Source organism: Solea senegalensis, linkage group LG16, assembly GCF_019176455.1.
Source record: "Solea senegalensis isolate Sse05_10M linkage group LG16, IFAPA_SoseM_1, whole genome shotgun sequence".
Taxonomy (NCBI): Eukaryota; Metazoa; Chordata; class Actinopteri; order Pleuronectiformes; family Soleidae; genus Solea; species Solea senegalensis.
Genome location: NC_058036.1, coordinates 5840917 through 5864606, shown reverse-complemented (window position 1 = coordinate 5864606; position 23690 = coordinate 5840917). Strand labels below are relative to the sequence as shown.

The 23690-nt window shown below is 39.4% G+C and overlaps 1 protein-coding gene and 1 non-coding gene across 3 annotated transcripts; both read right to left on the bottom strand.

The window, feature by feature from the left end:
• Nucleotides 1–398: 398 nt before the first annotated feature.
• LOC122782667 (otoferlin-like) lies at nucleotides 399–23518 on the bottom strand. Of its 2 annotated transcripts, XM_044047103.1 has the most exons (45): nucleotides 23387–23518; nucleotides 21978–22679; nucleotides 19831–19916; nucleotides 18851–18921; nucleotides 18549–18666; nucleotides 18424–18478; nucleotides 18135–18266; nucleotides 17987–18049; nucleotides 17802–17886; nucleotides 17561–17720; nucleotides 17270–17456; nucleotides 16992–17178; nucleotides 16437–16660; nucleotides 15955–16063; nucleotides 15535–15712; nucleotides 15198–15318; nucleotides 14840–14940; nucleotides 14675–14765; nucleotides 14457–14573; nucleotides 14230–14382; nucleotides 13950–14139; nucleotides 13426–13550; nucleotides 13208–13342; nucleotides 12221–12382; nucleotides 10927–11046; nucleotides 10675–10836; nucleotides 10422–10590; nucleotides 10255–10328; nucleotides 10142–10168; nucleotides 9926–10057; nucleotides 9728–9800; nucleotides 8830–8948; nucleotides 8433–8570; nucleotides 8049–8174; nucleotides 7803–7930; nucleotides 7546–7716; nucleotides 6507–6667; nucleotides 6242–6384; nucleotides 6061–6149; nucleotides 5703–5801; nucleotides 5101–5342; nucleotides 4832–5010; nucleotides 4425–4525; nucleotides 3827–4036; nucleotides 1249–1809 (listed from the first exon to the last, which is right to left on the bottom strand). In XM_044047103.1, the coding sequence occupies exons 4-44, from the start codon at nucleotides 18894–18896 to the stop codon at nucleotides 3856–3858; spliced, it is 5373 nt and encodes a 1790-aa protein (XP_043903038.1). In that variant the 5' UTR covers nucleotides 18897–18921; nucleotides 19831–19916; nucleotides 21978–22679; nucleotides 23387–23518; the 3' UTR covers nucleotides 1249–1809; nucleotides 3827–3855. The 2 variants fall into 2 exon arrangements, with proteins under 2 accessions (XP_043903039.1, XP_043903038.1); XM_044047104.1 differs by lacking the exons at nucleotides 1249–1809; nucleotides 3827–4036 and adding an exon at nucleotides 399–704.
• On the bottom strand, nucleotides 11862–11934 carry trnaa-agc. Its single transcript has one exon. It is a non-coding gene; the product is annotated as a tRNA-Ala (tRNA).
• Nucleotides 23519–23690: the final 172 nt, after the last annotated feature.

Sequence of the window (23690 nt, the reverse complement as noted above, 5' to 3'; positions counted from 1 at the left end):
ACGTCAGACAGAATTTTTGGGAGTAGCTCATTAAGCTTACCTAAAGAAAAGTCTTTGTCCTTTGTTTTGCGTTTAAAATCCTTCAAATATTTCAGGTCAGTCAGTCAGTCATCATCTAACCACTTTATCCTCCACCAGAGGGTCGCCATACCATACTATGACGTTTTTGAGTGATTTTTGACGACATACTATACTATGATGTTTTTGATTGATTTTGGACGACATACTATACTATGACGTTTTTTGATATGTTTTTTACATATTAGTAAAAAATTTTGACATGTTACTGAACTATGATCCCTTTTTGATATTTTTGACTTTACGACCTAAACGAAAAAACATGAATCATAATTACTTAAACTTGAACAAATTAAATTTTATTCTTGAAACAACAACCAATCAACACATTTGCTCAATTACGATAGAAGAGGTTTGCCTTATTACACACTCTGACTACACTACAAAACGTCCAAGAGAAAACTTGTTTACAGTGTAAAATAAATAGAACATTTGACCAGACCTTTCAGGCTCCCAGCATTTTCTTCACCATGTACCCAGGCATGTTGTACAGGAAAAGAGCCAAGATGGCCAACAGTAGGAGAGCAGTCACAATCTTGATGGTCAGCCACCTGTACTGGTCACACACCAGGTGTTTAGCAGCTTTGAGAGGAATGAGGAACCAGAGGAGGGCGATGTCTGGACGGCTGAAGGAAGGAGATGTAAAAAATAAATGGTTAGATAACTGAATAATTTATATTTCATAATTATTTAAGTGCTGCCTGCAGTGATTCCACTATGTTGTGAAACTGAAAATAAATAAATAAGCAAATGAATAATGGCTGTGTTCCATTTAGCTTTGGGGTTTTGGGGTGCATACAGGTCTACAGTCACACCATCCTGACTTAAAATAATATGCTTTAATGTTTTGTACACATAAAAAGGTTACGAAAATTACACTTTTTCTTTTTTAAAGTGATTATACACGTTTTTGGGCAGTATATTAAAATTCTGCCAATTTATTTCACTTCACGTTACATACTGAAGCTTTAAAGTTTAGAAATTGTCACCACTTGCAGTCGTGGCAGTGGGACATATTCATGATAAAGTGATTACATTACAGGATTTTACATAGGGAATAATATAACAGGGGAAAAACACATTTCGTCAAGTGTTTTAGTTGACATGCGTATCATAAAACAAGCATTTGTAATTATGTACACACAGAGACGACAGGACCGGCAGAAAACGGAATAGTTCACAGATCAATTTATTCATACATACAGTACAGAGACAAAACATTTATTTCCTTGATAACAACGTTTTCAAGCAAGAAAATCGGATTAAAACCCAACTAGTGCTAAAATCCTAACAATTTAATCAAAACTCTTTCTATAGGTGACGAAAAAACAAAGAAAAAAACAGTTGTCACAGCAGCAGAAGCAACGAGTTTGAATTTGTACATTAATAACGATAATGATAAGCACACTCAAAGTGAAGAAGCTCTTTTAATAATAAGAAGGCATAAGAACTTTGTCAAGTTGCAAAAAAAAAACGCTCACAAAAATACAAATCATGATGGAAGTTCACACTCTTTGGGAAAAAAAAAAGTATCATCTGCCGGTTTTAACTCAGGCGCCCAGCATCTTCTTCACCATGTAACCAGGCATGTTGTACAGGAAAAGAGCCAAGATGGCGAGCAGCAGGAGAGCGGTCACAATCTTGATGGTCAGCCACCTGTACTGGTCGCACACCAGGTGCTTCGCAGCTTTGAACGGGATGAGGAACCAGAGGAGGGCGATGTCAGGGCGGCTGGTGGAGCACAGAGAAGTGAAGAGATGTTACGCAAAAGGCAAAAGCCACTTCTGATTCCACAGCCGAGAACGTAACGTGAGGCGAGACCTGTTCACCTCCACACTCAGTCAAATTGAAAGTTTCTATTAGGGCCAAACTGAACAGGAAAAAAAATAAAAAAATCTTTCGAATATAAAGTCATAACATTATGCATTTTTGGGTGATTTTGGACGAGCATTTGGTGACGTTACATTTTGATTGGGGCTTCACGAATAAGGAAATAATAAATGAGGTGCTGATGTGCCCAAAAACATTGTCTTTGGCATCAGGACTTGTGCAAGAAAGGAAATCATCTCTTTTGTGGACTGGAGGAGGCAACATCTGCTTACATCTGCTTACATCTGCCTTCTGTTGCTATTTAATAATAATAGTAAATTTAATTAGATAATGATATAATATAATTATATATAATATATAATTATAATATTATTACTTTTTTAATATTACGTCTTTATTCTCGTAAAATTACAACTTTAATCTTATAATACTATGACATTTTTAATATCACAACTTTATTCTCGTAAAATTACTACTTTAATCTTGTAAAATTATGACTTTATTCTCATAAAATTATGACTTTATTCTCACAATATTACAACTTTATTCTTATAATATTTTTACTATATAATATTTAATATAACTTTTTAATATTATGACTTTTTAATACTACAACTTTGTTCTCATGATATTACGACTTTATAAGTATATAGCTTTGTTCTCGTAAAAAAATGATGACTTTATACTCGAACGATTCCCTTTTTTTTCTCTCTTCAGAAACGCCGTCGTACAACACACGTTATCTCAAAGCACTGTCCGAGAGTGAGGCAGAGGCCGTGACACTCGGTGTCAGACGTCTACGTCCTCGCTGGTGTGGAGGTTGGATGAGGAAGATACGGAAGCGTATTGCATTCAACTCAAATCCTTTTTAAAAAAGGCTCAGGATTGACGCACTGGCTGCAGGGGATTGTGGGAAATGTAGTGGGTCCTGTTTTTTAAAAGGGATTTCAGGTGAATGCAACAGGCTTCCGTTTTTATAATTTTGTCCGTGTCAGAGGCAAAAGCTCATGTTTTACCAACTCATTGTTCCCTGAGACTTTTTCGCAGATTTCCCATCAAATAATTAACCATGGAGGAATGACATATTGACCCTTTTGCTAAGAAATGAGCTTAGTTTGTCTTCCGTAGAACATTGTCGCACAATTGCAACTGCGCGACAATGTGATCAAAGACAACTGTAGAAGTCAGAACACAGGCCCAAAATAACTCTGCAGGTATACAAGTAAGAAAACCAAAACACCACAATGTTTAATGATGTTCACTTTCATGCACAATCTCACAATCATTCAGCTTGAGGACACTTTGTGCGGCACGTTTTGTGCGGCACAACTTGCTTGTTCAAGTTGAAACACATTTACATGGAACGTGCAGCAGAGCGACGACAGGAGTGCTCTTTTTTAATCCAAACCAAGAGGATTTGAGGCCGGTTCCCTCACATGTACTTAGAAATATTTTAAATAATACATTTTTAAATGACTTATTATTCTGTGTTTTAACTTTGTTTGTGTTTTTTTGGTGTTTCTGTCGATCTTGGCCAGATCTAGCCTTGAGAGGAAAAGAGGTTTTTAATCTCAGTGGATTTACCTGGTTAAAAAAATAAGGTTAATAAATACATTTTAGAGCATTGTTATACTTTTTTTTACTTTTTTTCATAAAATAATTTAAATTGAAGTTATACTTTGTTTTACTTTTTCATTACCAAATTGATCTTGGGAGCCTTTTCTTCTCCACCGCTCGTTTTTTCTATCTTTAGCGCTCCGTTTTATGGTTTTATATAAAATTTATACAAAGAATGTTATGTCGTTTTTTAAAGGCTGCGACTGAAGGGAAACTGCAGACAGAAAATGAAAAGAGAGCGACTTAGAAGCGACTTAGAAGCGAGTTAGAAGCGATTTCTGGTTAGTGAAACTGCTGGAACCTTGTGCAGGAGGTGACTGAGCAACACCCTCAAGCTCCCAGCATTTTCTTGACCATGTAACCAGGCATGTTGTAGAGGAAAAGAGCCAGCAAGGCCAGCAGCAGGAGCGCGGTCACGATCTTGATGGTCAGCCACTTGTACTGGGTGCAGAGCAAGTGTTTAATGGCTTTGAGGGGCGTGAGGAACCACAGAAGGCTGGTGTCGGGGCGGCTGCAAAGACAGAGACACGTGTTCAGGGTTGCAGACTCGCCGCGGAACGGGCAGAGTGTATTTCTGATCATATTTGACAGCGAAACAATTATTAAACAGTTAATAACAGTTACTTACCATGTAAAGAAAGAAGATCTTAGGTAAAGTCCCACACTTGGTTGATGTAAATCCGTTTAAAAATCTTTCCTCAACTCGCGGAATTTGAGCTTTTTTTTAGTATCCGTTTAAGATTTGCAGTTGTTATGTTTAAGTTTAATTTATGATGATTTTATTTTTTTTCTATTTTGCATTTGGAGCTGGACGTTGGGATGTTCACAGCTACTGCCTATATATGCGTATGTTTCGTTCACGCGTCCATAAACTAACATGATTTTAACAGCATTCATACTTGGGTTTCTCCAGCGGCTCCGGTTCGTTGCGTCCTTCGCCGACAGGGTTTTTCTCAGCTTCCTCTCCGGTCAGAAGGTGCAGCTCTGCTTCCACTTTGCCCTGTGCATAAAAAAAACATAAAAGACAGTCACGCGAACGACCATGTGCAGGAACCTTTTCAAATAAACCCTCAAAGGGGTTTGGGACAAGGTAGTTTTTAAGAAAGAAAAGAAACAGGGTCAGTAAGGTTGCGTAAACTTAAACAGACATTATTTCTCGGTTCGGTTCACTCTGTCTTCGTGGCTACAGCGCCACCTACTGTCCTGGCGTATGTACTACAGCGGCCTTAATCCTGTGGATCGTCATTTACTTTTGTGTACCTTTTGAGTTAATGCCATGAGACGGGTTGCTTTTAATTGGACTCACTGTCAGTTCAAACTCTTCATCTTCATTTCTGGCCACGAATGGCCACCAGCCTTTGATCCGCTTCTGTTTGAAGATGGAGACCATGGGCATGTCTCCTTCGTTCGTCACCATGTCAATGGTGCACTGCTTCGGAGTCTTCGCGCCACGCGGGAAGCGGTTCAGGTCCAGCTCAATAGCACCTATGAACAAAATCAAAAATGGATTCACTTACTTCTGTCATCTTTAAAAAAAGTAGTTTGTGGAAACCCCGCTCACCACGGTACGCTTACCCAAGAAGTCGTCTGCAGAGAAATGGTCGGCGTCCCACACTTGCAGATTCAGACGAGCCGGGATCTTGTATTCCGTCTCGTCCCAGGCGAACATGGACTCCTTTTTGGAGATGACGATCTTCTCCTCAGCCATGAGGTAGTCGAAGGGGAAGACGAAGCGCCAGTTGAAGTTGCCCTCCCCGGTGATGGAGTGGTAGTGGACGTCAGTGTCCTGCTTGTCCTCCTGCTGCCCTTTCAACCAACTGTCAAACGACGTCGAACAAATTTAATACAGTTTTTTAATACAGTCCACGAAGCTTGTTTTCTTATTTTTCTTTTGTATTATTGTTTTTTAATGTATGTAAAAAAATGTGCTTTATAAATGAAATTGGATCATCCTGCTTCAAAATGTGAATTATTGCTGTGGAAACATGACATTACGTATATATTAATGCTTAATCTAAAGCTGCAGAAACAAAACTACTTTCATTTTTAAATTGATTATACATTTATACAAATGTTCTTATGGGTAGTCTATTCAATTTCTGTCAATAAGCCCTCCTACATGTGATACACTGGACTTTTACGTGATAACAAAGGAAGATTCATAGGTTCATAATTACCCTCGCACAAAGATATCACTCGATTTCTCGCCGGTAAAGATGTCGTCGTCCTCCAGCACGACTTCATCCGTGTTCCAGATGATCACCCTCAGTTCAAACCTGGTCATAAAAAAAAAATATTAATAATTATATTCTTAAATGTTCTGGTTTCTTTGCTCCGTATAACACAAAGTGAATCATTTTTTGGTTTGTGGACAAAACAATTCCGGGGTTTGATCCACATTTTCTAACATTTTATGAACCAAACTGTATTTATCCATCACAGTCATTTAGATAAAGGTTAAGTCACCACATACAGAAGTGTATATGAACCTTATGAACTAACTATTTGATCCAAATCTGAAAAAAGTGGACATACTTCTTTGGTTTCCTTGGTGAAATATCGAGTGCGGGACCAGGGGCAGTCATGTCTTTGGGGAACATGTCCACCCACATCTCAATTCTTCCCTAATCACAAATGAAAACCAGAAAAACTTAAAGAATTCAAAGAGTACGTCAGGTTTTGAGGAAATAGAGCTAAATAGAATATATTGAAATACTTGTTCAATCCCAGGTTTGTCCGGGTGCAGCAGTGGTCGCGTTTCCACGTGTTCTGGTACCAGTTTGCATCCGACCCGCGGGATGTCCTCCCAGTGCTTCAACACGGTCAAAGCCAAGTGTTCATCCGTCTGCTTCTTCAAACCTGACAGGCATCAAATCGAATACGGTGTCTTTTGAAGTCACACTTTTAGTCGCATGTTTTTATATACCGTATGGATTCCGGGAGAAACAAAAAAACAAGTGAGGGGGAAATCTACAGATTACCATTTTCGTCCTCGATCTCAGTCGGAGCCATGAAGACGCGGTTCTCCACCTTCACTCTTCCACCTGGGCCGTACTGGGGCGCCTCCACTTTGCCGTCCTTACACAGCTTCGCCAGGATGTGTGTGGGTTTCATTGGGTCTCTCCAAACATTGTAACCATGGCTACAGGAAGAAAACAAGTTGAGATTTACATGAAACGGAAATCATATAATCAATAAAAAAAACATACATTAAGTTTAACATATATATATATATATATATATATATACACATACATATACATACACACATATACTGTATACTGTATCTATATATATATATATATATATATATATATATATATATATAAATATATATATATATATATATATATATATATATACAGTATACATATATATAAGTTAAAGGGATAGTGTGTAAAATTTGTTTGAAGTTGCATGTACAAGTGTGTTGGAGAAACTATTTAGCCTTAGCTAACTAGCTAATTAGCTTAGCTAGTTTTAAAACTCAAAAGATGTTAAGTTTGTCCATTGTGGGCCACTGTAAAATATACTGATACAGATATATAAATAAAGATTATAAGGTTATTACTGTACTTTAAATCACATCTGTTACCGGGTAAAAGATGGAGGTGTATTGGTGTCAATTAAGGTCCCTGAGTGAGTGAGTGAGATTTGTGACCTTTGACCCATTTTGACAGACACATTATGTGTTTACGTAAAATATTTTGTCGGCACTTTCATTTGTAAAAGTTTGCTTTTAATTAAAAACAATTCATGTGAGATTTGTGTCCCCATTTGTGAAAGAACCCCAACCTTGTTAAAATTCTAACTAAGTCACTTTTATTCTGAGTATATTTTTATTATAAGGTTATAAATATAAAAGATTGTGGGACAACGAAAAAGAACAATTCATACAATCAGGTGATCGTACACTTTCTTTTTTTAGCTACCTGATTCATCTTCATAGTCATATTTACCACTATAGTTTTACAGTCGTTTCCTTGCTGCTACGGGGAAGAGATTGTTATATTATCTTACATGGCGTAGTTACGTGAGATACCACACGTGGCTCTGTGTTTGCTGTAGAAGCGATTCTCAAGGTCCAGTTTGGTTTCTCCGATCAGATCGTCGGTTCCCACCAGGTCCCAGTCGTAGATTGACACGGTGAGCGTGGAATCCATTGGGAATGTGGCCTCAACGTCAAAAGACCTGAGAGTGGAGGAAGATTCAGGTAAAACAGTTTGTAAAATCAGATCAATTATTATTTTAATCAGAGGCACAACACGTCCGCTTACTTTCCAAACAAAGGGTTCAGCTGTTTTGAGATATAGTTCTCTTTATCCTTGATCTCTGTCTTTCCCAGTCTGATTGCGATGTACGGGTCGGCTTTTCCGTTAATATCAGCCGGGTGCAGATCAGTCGCCTAACAAGAGGAGATCAGACAACTTCATGAGAATTTTTGGACTTAAAAGAAGAAGAAAACATAAGAAAATAATCCTAGTTTTGGCCTGCAGTGAATTATGGATGGGTGCGCAGCTTACCCTGATGACATAGATGCGGACAAGGATATTGATGGGATCATTGTGAGGAATGTTCTGAAACATTCCCATGTTGGAGTCAAAGTCTCTGGGAAGATCATCTGCCACTTTGTACATGCACAGTGAGCCCTAGAGGGACACAAAGAGATGGACAGTCATATTAAAAAAAAGCACTCCACACTGTTTGCAACTGTCTAAACAAGACAGTAATGAATATGGTATAAAAACTGCGTATTCTGCTCGACTGTAAATATTCAAGATTCAAAGTGTTTATTGTCATATGCACAGTAAAGAAACACGTTTCCCTGTACAATGAAATTCTTACTTTGCTGTCCACTCAAAAACACCAGCATAAAGTAAAAAGTAAAAAAGAGATGCTGTCCTTACTTTGAATCTTCCAACAATCCGGTCTTCGTCCGTCACGTTCTGGTCGTCGTCATCGCCTCCCTTTCCCCTGAACAGGTTGAAACTGTGAAGCCAGTCCTCAAAGTTGTCGAATTCGCCCTCTAGCTCCTTAGGATAAACCTGAAAATATTTGTTGGTATTAATTGAAGCTTGAATCTGTTTGTTTGACGTCCTAACGTCCAAATAGGTAACAATAAATGAAGATATTGGGTTTTAAAAAGAAGGAGATGCTAATGGGGATCAAAAAACAAAAATGTTCAAATTTGATTGTGTTCAGACTGAGACACATCTGTAAAAATCACATTTCAAACCTCTATCCCTCCTAAGATATGGAAAAAAAGAATGTGATTTTTGAATGTGATCTAAACAAAGTCTGTACCTTCAGCTCGTCCAGCTTTGGCTTTTTCCTCTCAAACGGGTCGATTGTCATCTTCTTCTTGTCCTTCTTTCCTCTTCCTCGCTTGGAGCCTTTCACAGGAGAGTCATCAGGTTTGATGTCTGAGTACAGGTTAGCGTTGGGGGTTGTGAAGGGGTGAAGGGGCAGAGCACTCGAGACATGAATTCTACATGAAAGTTGCCAAAAACCAGCTGTTATTGTTTACAGCGAGCTCGCCATTGAATTGTATACAGCTGCTGCATACAGTCCAATGGGTTTACTGTAACTGGCTCCTCCTGGCAGGCAGCTGAGCAGATTCTGCGACGCTCACAGACTGACTCGTTATTTTCATTGTCATCCATTGTCAAATTTGAATGACAGCAAATTTGTCTTAATAAATTATATACAGTATAAGTATCTATATATAGTATCTGTGCGGCTTTGTTGACACAGCACAGGATCAAATGTGTTTGCTGCTTTCTCTGTGTGGTTTGATTCACTGCCAATCTCTCCGACGACAACTTTCATGGCAAGCATACGGCCAATATGCACATGTGGGAGCCAGAGGAAAAAAAAGTGGTCGTCCCACTTCTAGGAATGTGGATTCATGTCATGTCAGCATCTACACGGAGGCATTCTCAGGCTACAAGGGCTACGGAGTGGACTACTGCACTGTAGAGGGAGACAACAGAGTTAGTCGGCGCACAGCGGACAAACATGCACGTGATTTAAAGTGAATTCTCTGCTCGTCTCCCCGAAACAGGAAGTAAACGATCAAAACACCCGAAATGCTGAGCATCACTTACTGACTCTCAAATGCATGAAAACAAACGTTGTGCACACTACTTGGAAAAAAATAAACTGTCAGAGCCAATCTTATTTAAACTGATTTGGTTTTTACCTCCACTGTCTGTGATGTCCATGTCATCTTTGTCCTCGGAGTCTGACAGAGCTGCTTCTTGAGCTTTGAGTGCCTGTCAGAGCAAGAAAAAACAGAACTATAATCATATGTTTGTATATTAAAACTGTGCTCCCCATACTTTTTTCTGCAGAGCCTCCATTTGGCATTTTAAAATAATCAAAAAACCAAGCTTCTCACCTCTGTCAAAGTTTCAATGGAGGCAAAGTATTTGGACCACCAGTCAAACATGCTCTCATCGAATTCCTCCTCCTCAGGCTCATCGCCCTTCTTCCTCTTCTTCTTTTTCCCCTTCCCGTCCTTATCGTCGTCCTTTTTGTACAAAAAGAATCAATAATCAATAAAACTCTTCTTGTATTTTGAGTCATAAAAGGTAAAGTGACCACAGCTTCTCACCTCAACTTTGACCACAGCATCAGAGCCCTGTAGAAAACAATTATTTTATTTAACACTTTTGTGGAATTATATTTTAAATCTGGGTCTAACTCTTTAAATAAAGTTAAACTTACACAGTCTAGTTTGACCACAGTGTCCATCTTCTTATAAGAAGGCTCAGGTTCCATATTCACAACAATAATTTCCTCTGAAAGATAATATAATGACGTTTGTCAAAGTTAAAACGTGACAAAGGTCACCTTTTAACATAGCGGTAAACATTTGTCACATTCGTGCTCACCAGTATTGTTTGAGGACCAGTTGTTGGCCTGCTTGTCTGACGGCCTGTAGATGAACTTCCGGAGGCTTGTGACGGCGTTGGAGCCGACCAGAGTGTAGCGGCCAAAAGCCCTGCAGTCCACCACGCGGATGTTCAGCGGCGGGTGAAGCAACTCATTCTCGGGCAAATCCTGACACGCAAAATCCAGAATTTTGTGTTAAGGGTAAATGTAGAGCGATGGGAGTCAATATTTATCACTTAAATGAAAACCTACCACTTCAAACCACTTGACGAGGGTGCTGAAGTTGGGGTTTTTCTTGTAGTTGGGGATGAGGGCTGACTGAACCCCCTTCCCAGCACATTCGATGTCCACACGAGGCCGATCCACCTGGGCCAGATTCACTCTCTTCAAGTCTCTCAAGCCCCAGAACAAAACCTGAAGCACAGGGAGATTAAACAATGTTTTGCTTGGGTTTCCTTCAGAGTTAAAATCCATTTTCTCCAAGGTCACTTAAATCAGTCCCACCTCAATCCTGTACTTGCTGAGCACCGGTCGGATTCCCAGTGGCACTGGCATGATTGGACCACGTTCCATATCTGTAGGCCCGTCTATCGGAGGCAGGTCGGCTTTCCCATTGGGTCCAATCTAAGAGACGATACAGATGCAGGTATCATGACGTGTTTGCTTTGAACAGTTAAGCAAAATCAAGGGTTCACAGACTTTTCAGACCTCTAAAATAACAGTGCCAGAGACTCAAGAACCTCAATATTCCCAGAACTGTCTGTGACTGTCAGGAGTAGGGTTGCAAAATTCCAGGAATTTTCAAAGTTGCAAACCTTCCATAGGAATTAACGGGAATTTATGAGAATTAACAGGACATTTTCAAAGTTGAAGGTTGGGAACATGAATATAGTTGGTAAAAAAAAGATATTGCAGGATAAGCCTGGCTAAAACAAACAAATTTGATGTGAATAGTGATAAAGTTTAACTAGCCACTATTAAATCAAAATGTGTTGCTAGCTTGTTATGTGTTAAATAACACCTGCATAAAATTAAGTTATAATTTATTTTCCAGACATAATGACAAAATTGACAAGGGCTGGTTTAGCTATTAAAATAGAATAGGATGCAGAAAAGATTATACTATGCACAAATTTGCTCTTTTCGCGATTTATATTGTGAATTGGGTCATGAAAGTTTGGTTCCCATATAAAAAGTTTGGACATTTCAATGCTGCAGTGCAGTAAATTAGAGCTGCTGCAACTGATGCTGGCAGTAAACCTGTCATAAACGTGTCAGATACCAGATTCCTCCGATTACAAGGCAACTTGCATTGCCACTTGGCCACGTGTTGCCCTAAATAGATTTGACCCTGAGCAACAATTTTTAGTGTCACTTGACAAATTGGAAACGTCAAGAATTCACAAATGAGTAACTATAATAATGTGGCTAAATATTATTGGAGGATGCGGGCATCGATCCCGCTACCTCTCGCATGCTAAGCAAGCGCTCTACCATTTGAGCTAATCCCCCTGTGGTGCAGCACTGAAATTTAAGACACTGAAAACTTTGTGGCTACAATATAGACACAGACATCCTCTCTCCTGTTTCTTGTAAACACCAGTTAGGAGCCATTGATTTAGATCAGTGTTTTTTCCCCAACATTTCATACAGTGACCCAATATTTAAAGATGAAAAAATCACAAAAGAACAAATATGAACATTTAATTTAATTTAATTTAATTTAATTTAATTTAATTTAATTTAATTTAATTAGTCTTTCTTTGTCTCTGGTCATTTCGCATGTTCACAGACTAACCTGCAGCAGTTCAAACGCTGCCAGCATTTCTCCAGCGGCACAGTTCCCGCGGTAGATCTGATAGTACTCCAGCTGTGGAGGGAAGCGTGGGGGGCCGTAGTGTTCGTCTGCCATCTTGACCACAGGCTTAGCAAAGGTTCTGCCCATGAAGTCGGCTTTGCCCTGGAATCACATGACCAATAAGACATGTCATAAAACAAATTATTTGAATTAAAAAAAAAAAATTCAAGACAAAATATGTTAGAAACATGGCTACTTTTTTTCTTTTTTCTTTTTTTTTTTTTGAAATGCACATGTTTCCGGACAGACAATGGATAAAGATGCACTGAAGGTAAAAGAAAAATAAATAAACAAGGACAAGAATAACCTAAAATAACCAGTGAACTGCAAAACAGATCATATATCAATAGATTACTACTGAATGATTAAACTGTTAAATCTCTCTTGCAGTTAGTGGTTATAAACAGTCCACAACATCTGATTCACAAAAAAACCCACAAAATGTCACGTGAAAGAAATGCAACAGGTGTAAGTGCATCGTCCTTATGGACAGCTGTGAATCAGCATCGAGTCCACGGACACGTGTCTTATTCCTCTTGCATGCCTTTTTTTTCTTTTTTTTTTAACTCTACACACATGACAGTGCCTCTACAGTACATCAAGCCATAAGAATCCACACTCTACTTATCCAAAGGGTCATCCAAAACAACGATGTTATCGACAGGAGCAAATGCAAAATTGAAAGTCAGCAAAAGCACTTTTTCTTAAATGTACAACAGAGGAACACGACGTTAAACTCACAGTTTCTTTTTAGATTCATTAGTATTTAATCGTTTAGTCTTACATTTCAACTGAAAGACAGACAGACTGTTAAAGTATTCATTGGCAAAGGTGGATAAAGCATGATAAGACGGCTGCGACATTAGAAATTCAAGCTGTGCTCGTGATTATTTTAAATGGGAACGGTTTCAAAAAAAGGAACCTCACCACTGTGTCCTGATCATAGATCTCAATGACAATGATTGGAGGGTCGTCTCTCAGTTCGTTGGCCTCGCCAAACAACTCCACATTCTCAAAGACCAGCAGCTGGTCCCATGTGGGGCAGAGGGTCTCAGGCAACACCTGGAGAAAACAAAAGAATAAAAACAAGAAAAATAACACATATCTATCGCGATGCACCATACTTTATGGTTGAGCGTGTTCACCTCAGTGACTTGACTCTGTGTTGAGAAGAAAACTCTGGCAAATGGATCAGACAGGCCAGTGCTGTCAGCAGCAAACAGGCTGCGGGCTTGGTACATGTGGACCCTCAGCTGGAAGATTTGTTTCACTGTGGAGACATTACAGGTAAATCAGACAACGTAATATGTGATTATTACAAATAGACCAACCAACCAACCGGTAATCAGTTGCATTGGCAAGTAGCTGTTAATGGGAATGGCTCAATACTACTTTATTGTGTCAAATACTCATCATACAGGATACATTCATCTTTTACATTACCAAAGTTCAAAAGCTGTTTCTGCTTTTAATTTAAAAAAAATTAAAATTAAAATTATACACAGCGTCTTCTGATCCAAAGATTTAGACCAGTATCAGACACACCGATACTGTACTGGAACATTTTTGTGCATAACAAACACATCAGCGAGAAAACATGATTAAAGACTGAGGAAGACTAAAATTCAGGCAGATAGACCGGTAGATACAGATGATATGATCCTCTTACTCATGTAAGTGAGGCTAATGGGAGGCGTGCATGGCAGGCCGGGTCCTTTGGACAACTTGTTTTCCTCAAATCCATTTGGAAGGCCATTCAGGTAGTCTTTGCGCTGCCTGGTTAGACCGAGCCAAAAGTAAATCTCTATCTTGGACTGGACTGTCCAGCCCGCGGGCCCAAAGCCTTTCTTTCCAGGAATCTTGAAGTAAATCAAGCAAAAAAAAAAAATATCATCAGAAAAACAGCTTGGTTACAGATGATTGTTTTGTAATTTGGAGTGGAAACTCACCCTGAGGAACATAGTTTTGACTTTGCCACAGTCCTTTCCCCTCTCCTCGTCTGTACTAGAATATAGAATGTCTTTGGAGGGGACACGTGCATAAGCAATGCGCTTCCCGTTACTTATCATCCATATGAAAACATCCGGAACGCTGTGTTGAGGCTACAGGAGGAAGAAGACGTGAAATGACCACATTAAAACAAATGCGTACACTGATATAATATTGAAGATCTTACTTCATCAGCCAGGAAGCGCAGCTTTGACAGGAAGTTCTGGGCCAGTTTGAGTTTATCTCTAACTGTACTTTTCTTCACTTGGGTCCTCATGGCCTTCGCTTGCTGGCCGATGGATTCCTAAATCCGGAAACAGTCGAGCGCTTAGTAAGACAGGACGGGTATTTGTAACCAACAAATCCAGAAAAGAATATCGCTCCTTGATTCATTTTTCCACGTACCACTTCTGACATGCACAGCTTCAGTCTCTCCCTGTCAAGTTTGGTTCTACCGGACTGATTCTGGTCCTTGTTTGCCAGCGAAAGATACTGACTGGAAGAAGAGGAGTCATCAAACGTTGGACCATTATAGTGTTTGACACTTTTTTTACAATAACGATGTAGCACCTGCATCCATGGCTGAGTTCCTCCAGGACGCCTCTGAGTCTGCGCTCAGGATAGGCCTTCTCTGTCTTAATGATTTCCTGCACGTCATTTAGTCCATCCTCCTGTAAAAAATACATGGAAGATACAAGTTTATTTTCTATAGTTATAACACTACTATTTGTTCAATTACAAATAGACCAATTAAAGATCAGTGTGTAAAATTTAGAAGGCTTTCATGAACACTTTGGTCTCCATAACACGAGAATAAGCCTTCTGTATATACTTCAGACATGTTTAGCTTATTGGACCTTTAAGAAAACTACTTTTAAATACTACAACTTGTTTTGTTTTGATTCGTCTTCTATACTGTGTGACTTGCCAGTTTATCTGCGGTGTTGTCTATGATGTTGGCATTGAACAGCCTCCGTCTCTGATCCTGCCACCAGCTCTTGATGTAGAAACAAGGCTTCCTCTCAAAATAGGGCAAGTGGAAGTAGTTTCTGTAAATGAAAATAAAACAAACAGCTCCTTAAATCGAAAAAAAGGCAGGTTAAATGTGCCAACTGCTCATAAAAATGAACGTGTCTCTTACTTTCTACTGAAATCTGTATCTACAAGATATCTCAACAAGACTATTACACCCTGAGTTTATTTAGACAAAGCTATTTGTTGTTGCTTGCACTGTCCCTTTATTATAATGCCGTTTTTGCTCTGACCGATCAGTGACGACAGGTTTCATAAGAGGTGTAGTAGCCACTGATGTCAGGTCCCCGTCGTCCTCCATCTCCTCGTCACTCGAGTTGTGTATCAGTTCTGTTTCCTCCTCATCGCCCTCGCCCTTCTTCCCTTTCCTCTTTGGCTGGACCACTCCATCAACTTCGTTTCCATAGTAACCTGGCAAAAGTGTAATAGTTACTTTACCAAATGATAATGTTTGTTATTGTGCTTTCCTACATGAGAAAGTGATCGCTGAATTAGAAAACTATGAAACAAGTATGAATATATTATATCAACTCTTACATGGAGAGCAAAATATGACCTTTAAACTCATATTCGCCACTTTAAATCGAACTGTGTTTGAATAAATTATTTTCTGGTAACTAAAAATGAAATGAAATAGAATTGTTAAAAAATACCTATGGTGACCTCAAAGTTGATGGGTTTATCACCGATCTTCCGATCAATCATTGTAGCCTCGAGGAACGAACCGAAGAGGAAAAATTCCTCAACTTTCCCGGTTGCGGTCTGTGAATGAAACATAAAAGTGTCAGCATTTGAAAGTGAGACGTTTTCTCCACCTTTTAAGGGTTTAATTAAAACGCTGGATTTTTAAGAGATGTTACACTTTGACTTTGTGTTCACCCTGACAAAGCTGTAATACATGCTGTAATTCAACAGGGACAGCTGAATCCCCCGTGGACCTGCATGATTTACTGTGTGACTTACATTGTCCACCAACAAAAAGAACCCGCATGAACGCAAACCGTGTGTTAATAATGCACCAGGTGGGCCAAATAAAGACAATTAATAATTCACATTAACAGCAGCACAATGACTCATCAGGCGGGAGTAACAATTAGTTTCTTCCGCATGGCCGCTCGTCCAGAACGGGACCCACCTCTGAGATGTTGGGCACTCCCTCCACCTGCACCTCGGTGGAGCTGGAACAGTCGGGAGAGGAGGGGTCCAGGATCTCAACACCCAGGCTGACGAGCAGACGAGCTCTGAAGGACACGCCCTCGCCGAGTCCGTCATTCAACTCCTGGTACTCGTCCATGAGGGAGTAGGTCCGAGTGGAGCCGTACATGTTCACCCAGGCAGGGCCCAGAGTTGGAAGGAAGCCTGTGACATATAGAACAGACATGATTTGTATCCAACTGTTCCAACTGTTTAGTGAACTCCTTATCCTCTTATATCCCTTTTAAAGATGCATACAAGTGTGCTTTGACAGGACGTAGTGACTGGATTTTACCAATCAAATTTGAAAATTGAATATCAATGTAATGTTTTTATCATGATTTTGATCTTCTTGATTCTGAAGTTCCTGTTTTTTATTGTTTTATTTACTTTTGTTTTATGTTCTGGTCACTGTGTCTGACATTCTAGCTACTATTTTTGCACCGTTCAGCATTCTGAAAGGTGCAATGGGAATATAGTTCAAATAATGAATCACCTTTGTCCCCATCATTGGAAATCTTCTTTAGGTCAAGGAAGTGTGTTCCCATTGCAACGTCATTCACTTTATCCGAGTCACGGATCTGGATCTTCATGCGTTTGCACAGCGGAGGAAACATCTCGGTGAAAACTATTTGCTCATTCCAGATGGGCTCGTAGCAGCTCTTCTGAACCGATGTTTTCCCCTGTAATCACAATTCACAATCTTTATTTAAAACCCGACATGTTACAAACACAATTGGCCATGACAGTGTTTGAGACCCTTTACTTTTTTACCTTCTGCCCAGCAAACAGCACTTGAACATAAGGATCAACCAGGTCCTTATTTTCTCCTATGAAGGCCTTTTTCACATTGGCCATGATGCTGGTGTTCATTCTTGGGAGTCCCTCCGCTCTGTAGATCTTCAGGTAATAGCGAGCCCACTGTCGCTCTGCCGGCACCCCTTCAGGTATTAAGAGATTCCTGAAACAGAAACAGGAAATTATGAAAGTAGGAACCAAAAAAAGTCAAGTAAAACAATGAAAGGGATGCAGAATTAAACGTTTTCTAAGTCAAAAAGTTTGTACCCCTCTATGTCATCTTCATCAGACTCATTGGCCTTGTGTGGAGTCTTTATTGTGTCTCCTTTGGCCACAACTGCAACATCACACTTCACATATCCTTTACAACCTCCTGTGATGTCGTCAGGGTCAGACAACAGCGCCCATTTGTGGTAAAACTGATGTTCTGGAGCAGAACAAAGAAAAAAATTAAATATTAACATGCTGGAATATCTACAAAGTCGGTATTTATGAGTTGGACTTTTACCTGGCTGTGAGTAGATTGTGCCAACATCCAGTTTAAAGGTTCCAACCAGTGTTCCACTACGCAGGAGGTTTTTAGAGTGGATTACCTAAGCGTGCGTTGAGGGTTGAGACAACCAAACATTAAACTCACTTCTCTTATAGCAAACAAGTAATTCTGTGAATAAGTTTAATTTAACAACAACTTACAGACAACTTCAGGATTTTGTCAAACATAACATCTGGAGGGACGTGGAAGTCGAACACAAAATACTGAGGAAAGAAAAAGGAGTTTGTGATGTTATTGACAAGTTAAGCCTGAATGTAATATAACACTGAATTCTTCAGAGTGACTCACTTCATTGTAATACGGGCAGTTGGTCGATTCTTTCATCGAGGTGTACTTTTTATCTTCTCCAATCTCTACGCAGACCATCGGATCCATGTTCTGTCCCACCAGCTGTCTGGCCTCAATCACTGTCACACTGACCTGGAATCAAAGGATCAGGTGGTACTGACTGGTCGGCAGGCTGATTGATGGATTGATTATGCATCACAACTAAGATTACAAATTAAGATCAACCCTGTGTGTGCAAGTATAACGGGTCAGTAAGTCTTATAAACAATGACGGAGGGGTTCCTCTTACTTGGTAATCGACTGGTCTTCCTGAACTGGGCTCCATCTTGATGTCTGGCTTTGACCTATAAGAAGTTAAGGTGTCAGAAAATAAAGCATATTTAAACAGTGACAATACAACAGAGCCAGACTTGCCTCTTATTTGATACATTGGTGGTGACGGCGGTGACTGAGGCCACTGAGATGGTGTCCAGGTCTTGGCCTCCTCCCATAAACATGCCCATGTGTTCTGTCTCCAAAATGGCCGGCTCATCTGCACATGAAGGACACACACGTGTAAGAAGAGCTTGTACCAAAATAAAAGTACTTCACAAAACATCACAAAAAGGAAAACAGCACTGTAATTGTATTTTTTCAGGGTAAGAAATGCGTGAGGGTTTGAAATATCAGTCAGAACTGAGTTGCTTCTTTCTGTCATCCATCTTGGCTACTGATACCTCCATTTTTGTCCTCCTTGTGTCCGCGGTGCTTACTGCGCTTCATGGTGCAAAACGCTTCTCTGTGCGCTCTGTGGACAGAATTGACAGTCATTTAGTATTTCACAGACGACAGGCCTGCTCTCGATGCAAACACTTTAACGGCAATAAAAAAAAAAAAGAAATTAGTCAACTCATATTTTATGCATGTTCAGCAGCAGCCAGAATGATTCTGTCTGTAAAGACATGAAACCTGTTGCACAAAAACAGACTAAACTCTTCTAAACATGCAAAACATTTGATATAGTTGTTCAAAACCAAATATTATACAACAGTAAATAAGTAATCACACATGAAGACATTTGCAATAGGGGTGACTGTGTGCTACCACACCCTGGTTTAGCCTTCAAGCGGCCCTTTTAATTATTTAAATCAGGTGGCCTGAATACGTCAATTAAAATGAAACAGGATACATTTCACAGCGATTGTGCAAAACAATGCACTTAAAAATAAAAAGAATTAAACTGCAGTCATTAATCAGCAAAGTGTCTTCTCCATGAGTGCACAGTTTTAATAGGAAAAGTTAGTGTCTCAGTTGTATCCCAAATTGTTATTGTCTACTGTAAAACATAAATGACCGTACCGTAACGTTTTCAGGGTTGTGTGTGTCAAAACTATACACATTACATGTTTTAAAACATGTTAAAAATAAGTGGACACCCTAATGAGCTGCAGCGGTTGCACTGTACAAACAATAATTATAACGTTTAGAACAAACCAAACACACTGAGCCAGGCCCAAAATGAAATACTGTCAATATTTTGTTAGTATGTAAAAAGTAAACTACTTAAACAATAATTTGACACACTTTTACGCATTATAAATGTTTTTTTTAACAGAAGTTTCTTTCAAGAACTGGACTGCGATACATGTAGAAGCCTAAATGTCAAGGTTTTTGTAATCTTTGCACACGTAGCTGATGAAATAAGGATTAAACTTACCATACAGGGAAATGATGCTCTTGTCTTGTAGGCGGCTCCCTGAGAGGAAAACAGTTCCCTTGATCTTCACTTTTTCTCTCTTTGTCCTGAAATGGAGGCGAAACTACGTGAACATTTTAGACATTTTCGCAGCAGTAAGAATAAGGCTACAAAGTTAAGTTGCAGAGAAAAGAATCGAGTTTGTCCCAGTCTGGAGCCGGGCAGGAGTGATGTGATACACCAATGAATAGTGCATGAGTGTTGAACCCGAGACTGGTAACTATAACTAGGGGCTGCTGAGAGACGTCACTGTGAGCAGAGTCTGCTAATCTGCATAGACTCTGAATGCATTTTTAAAAGTTATTTATATTCACATTTTGATTAAAAATCAAACAGCAGTATTTTCAAACACAGTCGATTACCAGCTGTTAAACCACAACTCAACTCTCCCTTCTAAACTGCAAAAAAAACAACATAAAAATCATCACAATTAGATTAATGAATACTCACAAATGCACATGCAACTTCAAATTTTTGACAGAATCTGTGATGCTACAATGTGAGGATGATGTGAGGACACAGAGAGGACTTTTGACACCCTATAATAAAAGTTTTCACAACAAACAGCAAACAACTAGTATTAAAATTTAAAAAAAATAAAATGAGCATGAGGAATTCGACATATTTCTGTGTCACAACTGGTAGAAAGTCATTGATGAATAGACAAAATATCAGCTCAGCCTATTCTGGAATAATGTTCCTTCTTAATCTTTAATAGGCTGCTGCTCTGAACTGGCTCTTGGTGCAGACACACACTCCCATGTCCCACTTGCAACACCATGGGTTTCACTTCATTCCGGTTTGAGCTTTAAAGGTTTTAAAAAAACCGACCTGAATCATACAAGTGCTGTCGATTCTTTATTTTAATTGAATAAATAACAAACAACTCAGAAAGCATTCCGTGTGATGTGTTTCTCCACAAATGAGGCCAGTGAAAGCACTAATTATAGACGCATTTTGCTGACTTTCGGGCCTTTTGCTGAGTTCAGCCATGCTTTAACAGCTCCTATTCAACACAACCTCTGTTGAATACTGAAGCACAAGTCAACATCTCATCAATTACATATACAGCCAGCCTGTAAGTCATACGTCAAAGTCTAAAGTTGCTGATATCCGATGAAACAAGGCTCTAAATTATTTAGACAGGGCAGTCGGTGTTGCATGTGGCATCCTCATGATGTGGCCGTATCACTGTTCACAACAAAAGAAATGGATTTAGCTTAGAAGGAATAAAAAGGATCGGGACTATATGTTTTACTCACTTAAGGAAATAATGGGGCACCACCTAAACCAATGTTTAAAGTTGCAGTGCATAACCTTCTGTGTGCTCTCATCTGAAAACTGGCTCTGTCAAGCAATACTATCAGACATGACTGAGGGGGCATTTGTTTGTATACACCTGCAGCACAGGTATCAAAGTTTTTATACCAAGTACCACCTGAGAAAATATTGAGCTCTTAAAGTTAACACCATTATTGCCAACGTTAAAATATAATAAAAGTCAGCTACAGCTTTTCACAGGAGGCAGAATTATTCCCAATAAGATAATTTGCTCTCTCTTCCCTACATATACTTCACACACTGAGATGAAGTGAGGGATAAGGTGACTTTAATTATAATTATTTAATTTATGACTATTATTTTGCCATTTGTTTCATTTTCTACACTCAAACTTCCTCAGCTCCACTTCGATCACATACCCTGGTATATACAGTAGAACAGTATTTCTGATTTCCTGCAAGTACCACCAGAGGAATCTCGCGTACCACTGGTGGCACACGTACCACAGTTTAAGAACTGAGCAACTAACCAACACTTGTTTATATTCAAAAGCCATGCACTACAGTTTTTCAAGGTCCAGTTGTGTAAGATTCTTTGGAGTGTTTAATCACCTGAATGTATGAATTGTTGTTTTCATTACCACTAAATAAACTCTTTCTATTAGCATCAGGACGCCATGTTTGATCACCATGTTTATAATGGACAAACTAAATCCTACTTGCTGTCCCTTCAACATAATGTGCATTGAACACCTTTGTCTTGACCTAGAACTGCAAAATATGCAGCCTTTTCCTGTCTGCTCAGCTGGATGTGTGTGTGACACCAACCTGGCCACCATGTTGAGGGATTCTGCCTTTAATTACATGATTCAACACAGGCTGAGAGGGGGTTGAGGTGGAGATGTTGTCGATCCTCTGGGACGGCCTGTAACCATGTCACCAGCAGTGCAAAGTTACCAGTTCCACCTGTCGTCTGATATACTGACCTCACTCCATCATGTGTGTTATCGTTCAATGCAACTTTACACACGATGAAGTTGACAGAAGCAACCAAACGTGCAATGGCTGAATTCTCTGGCCTAATAAAGGTCAAAACATATTTAAATTGATCAAACACTTCTCTGCAAGAGTCATCTTCAAAAACATCTTATAGTATATGTGCAATACATGAGTGTTATTATCTCTATCATTTTTATGAATATTTAAGCCCTTAAACTGACACCTTTGACAATGCAGTGTAGGGTGAAGCACAGAAGGACTCGATAACAACCGTGCAATCTTATCCTGTGCTGGTTATAAGCCAGTTATCGCCATCCTCTTTGTGCTCCAGCGACTTTGTGGGCACACCACCTGACCAAGGTGTAGTGTATCCTGTTAACACATTACAGACTTTTGCTTAGAGGCAGTTTGGCACGTTTTCATCTCTGAAAAACAGCCATGGTGTCCAGGTGGGGGCTTTGTACAGGCCAACAAGCACGTAGGGATGTGGATGTGGAAAGTGGATCTGACCTCAGGTGACCCAAGGGGAGTCTGTAAAAGTGAAAAGAGACAACAAACCATATTATTACGTAATTTTAACAGACAGAAGTCGGGCCCACCTGTGAATGTACAAAATGGTCAAGAAATAAAAGTAAAAGTGTAAATACATTTTAAAAAATCATTAGTATTAAGTTTTTTCTACAGGTGACAACAATCAGAACCAGTTCATTATTATTACTATTATTTTTATTATTATTATTATTGTTATTATTATTAGTAGTAGTATTACTACATAAGTGCAACAGTTTGATGAGGAAGAATCTGCTGCTGAACCTCCATCTCTAACTCTAACAGTGTCAAACAAAAGCATGCAGTGCTTTCATTTATTCACCAGAGGGGGCTCATCATCTGTGTTTGACAAATAGGAGAGTGCACAGTAGTGAACATACCGACAGCCAAGTGTACAAGACACATGATATTAATGTACACATAAATATTCACAACAAAAATTAACTTTAAAAAGCTCCAAAGTTGCGTTAAAAAATTTTTTTTTGGCCGCTGTGCCATTACTGTACCTGGTCTGCTAAGCTTTTTCACATCTGTCTCTTGATTCTTCATGGCCACTGCGTCATGACTGCTTGGTGTTGGCCGCCGTGCCAGTCTATAATTTCTGTTATCTGTTTCTGAAGTTTTTCTTGTGACTGGTGACTGCGTGTGTGTGATGACTGACTTAGACTGACTGAAAAACCATGCCTTACCTGTGTCTTGTAGGGATACAGGGATATTCTGGACAGTTTCATACATGGGATTGTCATCATTGGGTAGGCTGCAGGGTTAGAGCGCGTTTACTTCATCCACTCTGCATTCCCCGATCACATGACATCACAGATGATTTCTACAAACAACAAAAAAGTATTGAAGCCACACATTTGAGCCCAAGGACTAAAAAAAAGTCAGTTTTGAGTAAGTTTGGAATTTATGTCGTAGATCTTAAGTGTTAAAGTTCAACTAGCAACAATAATGGTGTTTCTTCTGCCTCCTGCTGGACGTTTTGTCTGTAAC

Excerpts from the sequence above, each read along its gene's own strand:
- LOC122782667 (XM_044047104.1), bottom strand. The coding sequence starts at position 18,896 with ATGAAGCGCAGTAAGCACCGCGGACACAAGGAGGACAAAAATGGAG. Across the intron at positions 14,140-14,229 it reads TCAAAACTATGTTCCTCAGG|ATTCCTGGAAAGAAAGGCTT; the intron begins GTGAGTTTCCAC and ends ATTTACTTCAAG. Across the intron at positions 7,931-8,048 it reads TCCGCATCTATGTCATCAGG|GCGACTGATCTGCACCCGGC; the intron begins GTAAGCTGCGCA and ends TCCTCTTGTTAG.